Raw genomic sequence first — 8,579 nt, 5'->3', positions numbered from 1 at the left:
TAGATTTTTTTTCTCGCATACATATATATATATATATATATATGGGGAAGGATCCGTTTACAAATTTTTTTTGAAATTTTTTACAAATTGCTCTATGTTCTTCCGAGAGAAGATAGTGTAATCAATGTTCTTTCAGGAGAAGATAGTGTGATTTGTAAGAGTTTGTAAACAAAAAAGTTTGTAAATATAACCTGCCCCTATATATATAGACTTTAATGTTTCTAAAGTGAATGTAGATAAGTTATTTACATTCGCTCCCAAAACGACATCGTTTTGGATTGAAAGATTAAAAAATTATAATGAAAAAGACTATTATAACCCTGAAATAAATTATAATTACCAAAATACCTTGATTTTCGCCTCAAAACGACATCGTTTTGGGCTCACTGTAGATAAGTTATCTACATTGACTGTAGAAAAAACGAACTCATATATATATATATATAGGGGAAATACTTTCTCATGTTGTTGGAGTAAGTATTTCTCATGTCACTCATACATCAATACGTGTGTTTTGTTTATTTATTTTTATTTTAATTTCTTAATGGTGGGACCTACCTTAAATATGTGTGTGTAGGAAAATTTATTTTCTCATGTGAAAGGAGTGTAAAACAAAGCCTATATATATATATATATATATATATATATATATATAGAGTCAGGATCATTTTAGACCAGTGTAAGTTACACTTTTAATCTTGTCCGTTGATTCCACTTATATCTAAGGGCTCTAATTTTTTAGTAATGTGAGTCATTGAATATAAGTGGATCAATGATCAAGATTGAGTGTAAGACTTCTAACTCTTACACTGGTGTAAGAATATATTTATATACATAAGGGATTAAAATAAGCCCATAATTTTTTGTTGAGGACTCAAAAATTAAAGGGGAAAGTTCACCAATACTCTTGTGGTTTGCTTTAGAATCACCGTCGTGTGAGTTTTTTTTATCACATATACTCCATGATTTGTAAAAGTTAAAAAACCACAGGGACATATGTGATTAAAAATATATCTTTCTACAAACCATAGGGACATATGTAATAAAAAAAATTACAAGAAGAGACGTGATTCTGAAATAAATCAAATGAACGTCGGTCAACTTTTCCCAAAATTAAAATAAGAGAATGCGTTATGCTATGCATAAAGAATATGCAATAAGAAGCAAGGAACCCTCTGAAACGTTTGGCCACGAGAATATAATAAAAAATTTGCCCAAACTTTTCCTTGAAATGCTTAATGCAAAGTTCTCAGATCATTTTTAATAAATGCTAATTTAACTGTTCGTTTATGCATGAAACTGATTGCATTAATTCAAATTAATTTACTATATATCAGAATCATAAAAACTGTGAACCAAATCATTATGGAGCAAAGAAGTTTTATTGAGCAGAAAAGAACAAGAACAGACAACAAAATGTTACTAATAGCAAGTCATCTTTCTAGTAAGAGGAACAACACTCCTTCTGCATACAACTGAGGGATGAGATAGAACAGGAAGGCCCCATTGAGTGGGAAGAACAATAGCTGGATACATGTTTTCCATGTTCATTCGATTGACAATGTCATTGTAGATTCTTACAATTCTGCTTGAGAATATAACTGCAGAGAAAGCTCCTAAGGAAAGCTTCCTAGACCGTGATAATCGAAGGCCACGTAATCTTCCATTCACAGACTTCACCCAACAACGTCTTCCAACCCTCATCATCTTCTGAGTCGAACTTGTTAGCTTTTCATAGCCACATCTCATGCGATTGGTACGCAAGAATCGCAAACCCATCTTCAACATTGTGGTATAGTACACAGTTAAGTGAGAAAAACTGCTAAGACTATATTCTCTTGCTGAATTATGCAAGACAATGAAAGATATACAAAGGCAAAAAGCATATAAAAGGTAAGAGATAATGGGGAATGTGGGTCTAAAACTCCTTCAAACACATACACAGAGATTGGTGATGGCCTGAACTAGCTAACTAGATACCTTATATAACACATGGCTGCCATCATGCTTCAATGCATTCAGACAAGATTACCTCATATTAAAACTTGTTAACACATGGCTACAAATCGCTTGCGTTGCCACTTCGACTCTTTGTTTTGTTCTTTTACATTCTTAGTTTAATATAACAATTCAAATCAGCTGGTGGTTAAAGGAATATTAGATGCATGTGCAATGATTGATGTCCCTGTTAAAAAATAAGCTAAAGCCAATCATTTGCTTAACTGTGGAATGTATGTGGCTGTGATATCTAGTGGCAAAGAAATATCTAATTATTTCAGTTTGTTTGATAGGAATTGTCACGTAATCAAGCCTATCAACGGTTGGTCTAATTTGTCCTGTCGCAGGTCAAAAAATAGTATCCACTGGTCTAAGCTGCATATCTTGTTCTTTGACTGACTTAACCAGCCTTTTTCTTTTTATTATTTCTTCTCCAAAATTTTATTTGTGAAGTGTAAGCTAGTACCATACTATGAACCTGGCTATTATATTTTTAGATGGGCCTGCTTAATGTTTATAATATGCTTCAAGTCCATGCTTAAGAGTGGCAGTGACCAAGGGTTAGTGGGTTACCATTGTGAATGCCTAATAACGACATGGGTGAATATCATCGTTGTTTGAATTAACTACTTAAGACCAAAATTGAAAAAGAATTTACGTACTCTAAGCCTTTGATCTTTAGCCCGAACACCTCAGCATTAGTACAAGCATGTCAGAGAGCTATTCCTAAATTATAACCCATATGCCAGCAACCTATCGTTAGTTATTACCTAACCTATTCAGAACACAGATTTGAAAACGTCCATTGGCCATTCAAAATTATTTGTTTTCACCAAACCCATGTGTGAAGCTATGAAAATTGGGCCTGTAAAGAACCAATTCAACTCAAAAGCTTAAGCTATTGGACATTAATGGTTTTATATATTTCAACACGTCCCCTCACACGAGAGCCCATTGGACTTGAAGGGTGGACAATGCACAGACCCACTTACCTGTGCGAACAAAGAAATTTCACTTGAAAGAAAGTGGGAGACGACGATAATCGAACCCGGGACACGAGGCTCTGATACCATGTAAAGAACCAATTCAACCCAAAAGCTTAAGCTATTGGGTGAGGCTACATTAATGGTTTTATATATTTCAACAATAATCTAGAAGCTCAGCTCCTGCATAATACATTTCAAGTGGTGCTATGAATTGGTGATTGGGTCTAGGAGGAGCCCGAGACGGAGGATCATTTTCAATGGATTAAGTTAGATCAATCATATTATGTAGATTTGACACCACATCTTAACCCAAAATATTAAAACTTTGGATCCATGGGTTCATCCATTATATCCACTTCACTTAGCCAATTATCAACCAATGTGAGACTCATCACACTTGAATATTACAACAATCTTCCTCTCAACTGTAAAACACACCATTGATATGATCCCTCTAAACCAAGTACCCAAATCTCCCCCTCAAATGTGAAACTAACCATTGGTATGATCCCCTCAATCCAGTACCTAAGCCCAAAGTATTCAATCCGCTTCCTAGCCAAACACTAGACTAACCCGAGCACAATCCGGCTCTGATACCAGAGTCAGGTATGTTCAGAGAGAGCCCATGGCGGAGGACCACCACTTATGAGCAAAGTTAAACCAATCATAGCAAGTGAGTCTGACACCACGTTACAACCCAAAACCTTAAACTAAGTTAGACCAGTCATAGCAAGCTAAGTTAGACCTAATGTATCCTGTTAGGCGGGTCCAGTAGGAGCCCATGGTGAGAGAATACCACTAATGAGCTAAGCTAGACCAACCATATCAAGTGGATTCGACACCACATCTTAACCCAAAACCTTAAGGGTTTATGAATCCATTCATTTATATCCACTTCACTTAACGTATTACCAACTAATATAGAACTTATCACATTTGAATATCACAACAAAACCAGCAAATGTAAATCTATTGGAACTGAACTCACGATAATTAATATAAATTTAGTATATTTAATATTATATAATAAGTTTACAAGAAATCATAAACAAATTAAGTTAGATAAAGTTTTATACTAATATAAGAAGACCATATTATCTGTTCTGTAAAATAAAATAAAAAAAGTTAAATGATAATAATTCATATATACATTTTTATTTTTCTCTCAAAAAAAATTTAAATTAAATAAAAATACCAATTCTCTACTACTGAATTTGAATTGATTCTGTAAACCTGTGATTTTTTAGATTATTTGGACCTATGACTTCATCTGTTTCATTAATTTTTTGGTCCAATTAACAAGTAGAATCCTTTTTTAATCATCAATTTCAACGACCAAATGTTAAATTAAAAAAAAAAACCAGATCATAAAAAAAAAGTATGATAGTTTTTCTAACTATTTGAAAAATAAAAAAAGGATAAAAAATATATTTATATGCAATTAAATTTAATTTGAGGATTTTACTGCTTTTAAAATTAATTAAGAATACTGTTGAACTGATATATTTTTTAATAGCAATTTAAATTTCCATCAAAATTAGGTAACATTGCTTGCACCAGCGAAATCAACAAGTTTTTGCTGTTACATCCGTTTGCTTTCGATTGTGTTTTGCTTATTTGCACGTTATTTCATGTTAATCTAAACGTGGCGTTTTATCCATTAGGCCATTAGTGACTAGTTATTAAATGGCCTTCAGGATCAACTAGAATCTCTGAAATAAATTGTATGTTCCATAATTCCATTTGCTCGGCTGGTTATGTTACCGTTGCAAACTCAACGCAAAAACCGTTGACATTTTTTAATTTTTTAAACACAATATTGATGAGTCCCCGTTTCAAATAATAAATTAGCTTAAACAATAGCACCAAAGAAAGAAAGAAAGGACTGACACAAGTTACAAGTTATAGTACAACCCACATAGTGATTTTTTTTCCTTAAATAATTTTCTTCACCAGGACTATTTTTTCTAGTCAAAGAAATGCATGTTTCACGTTTATTGGTTCTTTTTTTTTTTTTTTGTAACTATTTATTGGTACTTTTTATTTGCTGTATTGTCAATTTAGTTCTGAGTTCATGAGTTGTACATAAAAATATTGGTAACTTTTTTTTAAATGAATTCCGCTGTATTTTCATGCCTTTTCAAATGAGGTGCTTCATACCTTAAAAAAAAAATCATTTATAGTAGCGATTATAATAAAAACAGGTGGGTGAAAATTTATTTGCAAACTAGTTTCTGGTTGAAAAGGTTTATAGTTGCTGGTGCACCTTTTAATTTGGGACAGTGAATAAATTGGACCACAATTCGAACTGTTTCACTTGAATGCTTACCCAATTTTACTTGATCATTTAAGGAAATCATTTTCTCATATTAGATGAGACAAATTATCATGTAGCAGAGGAGAAAAAAAATAGAGGTAAGACCCATTTCTATTTTGTGATTTGTGTGTATAGAAACTTGATTCTCTTATGTGAAAAAGAGAGAAATATAACTCATCATTTAATTACCCTATTTATTTATAGGGGAAGGATATTGTAACAACCAAGTTGTGTTACTACCATGTTACTACCAATCAATCTCACTGTTAGATCGAGTATGTTGATCCAACGGTTATATTTATTTTCATCTTTGTGTGATCATGATTTTCCAAATTTAATACTTTATATTTATTTTTATCTTTGTACGGTTATGATTTCCCATATTTAATGTTTTCACTTTAAATATGGGGAATCATAACCATACAAAGATGGAAATAAATATAACTGTTGAATCAACATAATCGATCTAACGGTGAGATTGACTGGTAGTAACATAGTAATAACACAACTTGATTGTCCCCTTATTTATAAATAAAATTAATGAGACAATAGAGAGTGGCAGAAGCAACCACAAACAGACCAGCAGAGAGTTGCTCGTGAATCTTGAAGTCCACTGAATCAGATTCACGTTAAGAAGCCCCTTAATTTGACAACTGGAAAATAAGTTATTTAAACCAGCAACTTTTTGTTCTTTTGCCCATACTTGTGAAATAAAAAAATTAAATACCTTTAGACCACGCTTCCTTAAGAATAAACTGTGCCAGAGCAAAGAAGGCCTCAATACGAATAATATATTTAATTGCAAGTTACCACTCCCATGGAACATAACCCCTTAGATTAGATTATATTATGTTGGAATTCTAACCTCAATAATATGTATGAAGAAGTGACCGTTTCGGAATTGACCTTTCTTTAATTTCCAGGAATAATAGGAAGCAAAAGACTAAATTATGGTAAGAAAATAAGAAGGTAAATATGATATATGTAAAGCTTTTAGATTTCATGAAAGCCATAAAAAGGTGTATAGACCGATTACATGAATCGACACAACACTTTATGCTAATAGTAACCATTGTATCATCAAGCACCTTCTTCAAAACCATGACATGCCAAAAAAATTATAGTATCAAAATTCTGCCAAGGCCATTAGGGAAAATAATACCCTTTTGGGACTAATAAACGAATACCAATACCTGTATATTACTAGTTCGGAATTGCCATTACAAGTTAATATTAAAGGACTCCAAGCACAGCAACTGATGAATCATGAAATAAAAAAATAATAAATATCAGAAGAGGTTTCTCAATTCTCATGGTGGTGTGTATCACACTACCAGAAACATGAGGAAGAGTCACTTTTGCGGTTGTGACAATTGAGAAGCTGTGAAAACCTTCTTCTCCGGTAATAGAAGCCGCATTTGATTCTGAACCTGGAAAAAACCGTCCTCCTGAGTCTGGTAGCAGATCGTAGCCTTAGCCACACAACTTTCTTGACACGAACCAAAGACCCTTTGATTCTCTCCGTGAGGCTCTTCTTTCGACAGAACTGGTAGCTTCTCAGGAACAGTTGTCGCTTCTCCATCATAGTGTAGTTCTGTTCAGGGTGGTAGTGGTAATACCCAAAAGACTCACTCCTGAATAATGGGTTCTGGTTACCCATGACAGTGACATGACTCTCGCTACGCTTCTGATTCTGAAACATTGTCATGGCACCAAAACTTGCTCTGAAAAAGTTAAAACAGATAGAACCATATAATTAGCTTTGGCTTTACCTGCTTCTTCTAAAATTGAGTGCGATTAAATAGCAGAAGAAATGGTTTCGTGAAAGATAATGACAAATATGTAACATAGAAATAGAAGAGGAAGAAAGGGGGTCTGAACTGTAGAAATCCCATGCACCTTATTGTTGCTTTGCTTGCGCCGCCGCAGTAGCTAAAGATAAGAAAAAGACAATGCCCCCCTTTTTTTATTTTTATTTTTGTAGTTCCTCTTCCTTTCCACGGTACCCTTCTGTCTTATAAATTAATTGTTGGAAATCACACACACTATAATAGAAAAACAAAAAGAGAAAGGGGACAGAGAAATCGACACGTTGATTTCCATGATTTATTCAATGTAGATTATGTTTGTCTGTAAACCCTAATGCTAGTTATTTATGGGCTAAACCTAAATTACTAAAAAAAATAAAATTACAATAAATTAGAAGTTCACAATATTATTAGGCCTTTATGGAGTTGGGGACGCTGTCGGCTGTCCCCCACCCCTTTGGTGCGGCTCTCTTGGACTCCATCCTTTCACATGTGAGTAAGATCGGGTCTTCCGACTCCATCTGCTTTTCTAAGAGTGAGATCCCAATTATCTTTTTGCTGTTGACCCTGCTAATAATAATCATCGTTAATATATGAAGTATGAGTCATATTCAACATTAATAGCATTTATAAAAATTATAAATTTTCTTAATTATAATTAAAAACTTGTCTCTTCTTAGTTGTTTCTAAAACTGTTTATCGAAATCATATATTAAGGTTTCGAAATCATATATCTTATATGAGGTAGTTTATACTTATAAAATTTTATAGATTATATTGTGTATTTTCGGAAATATATTCATAATCGAGTTTATTTTTGAAATATATAATTAAGTTTGTAATAATTTATATTTTATAAATAAAAAAATTATAAATATAATATTTTTCATTAAATATTAGGGTTATATTACTTTCATTCAATAAGAGATATATTATCTCATATTATAGATACAATCATGTGATGTGTCTTATTATTTATTAAAAAAAAAAGACACAAAAATCAATGAGTCTATAAGAAGTTATATTATCTCATATAATATGAGAGTAATATAATCTTAAATATTGTTATAAAAGCATCAAGCACTTTAGGGGGTGTTTGGTACACGGGATTCTTCAAGAATTTCGGAAAACTGAATTTTTCTAAATTTTAAATTTACGGATATGATCATAAACTGAATATAAAAATCATATTTTTGAAAATTGAAATTTTCAGCTAAAATTTTTTTTTTCCTATACCAAATGTCATGTGGATAGTTGGATAAGTTATTGCTCTTTTTTGGGTGGACGATCACGTGCCTTACATGTTTGTCCTTTTTTTTTTTTACCGTCATCATTTTATTATTATTCATGGTCTATTTATTTGTTCGTTCTATCTTTCTCTATGGTTTCATATGAGTCATCATTAAGATTTAAGACAATCACACACGATAACATCCTCTTCCTGTTGTGTCCACTATCCTGGATGGTTTG

At 32.5% G+C, this 8,579-nt stretch overlaps 1 protein-coding gene across 1 annotated transcript; it reads right to left on the bottom strand.

Moving 5' to 3' along the window:
* Nucleotides 1-6,499: 6,499 nt before the first annotated feature.
* On the bottom strand, nucleotides 6,500-7,259 carry LOC133309527 (uncharacterized). The gene is made up of 2 exons (XM_061510313.1): nucleotides 7,201-7,259; nucleotides 6,500-7,025 (listed from the first exon to the last, which is right to left on the bottom strand). The coding sequence occupies exon 2, from the start codon at nucleotides 7,007-7,009 to the stop codon at nucleotides 6,632-6,634; it is 378 nt and encodes a 125-aa protein (XP_061366297.1). The 5' UTR covers nucleotides 7,010-7,025; nucleotides 7,201-7,259; the 3' UTR covers nucleotides 6,500-6,631.
* Nucleotides 7,260-8,579: the final 1,320 nt, after the last annotated feature.

The sequence above is a fragment of the Gastrolobium bilobum genome, unplaced genomic scaffold (genome assembly GCF_033153095.1).
Source record: "Gastrolobium bilobum isolate Gb01-03AN ecotype WA unplaced genomic scaffold, APGP_CSIRO_Gbil_v1 utg2122, whole genome shotgun sequence".
NCBI lineage: Eukaryota > Viridiplantae > Streptophyta > Magnoliopsida > Fabales > Fabaceae > Gastrolobium > Gastrolobium bilobum.
Note: the sequence above shows the minus strand (reverse complement) of the source record. Positions and strands in the feature narration are given on the sequence as shown.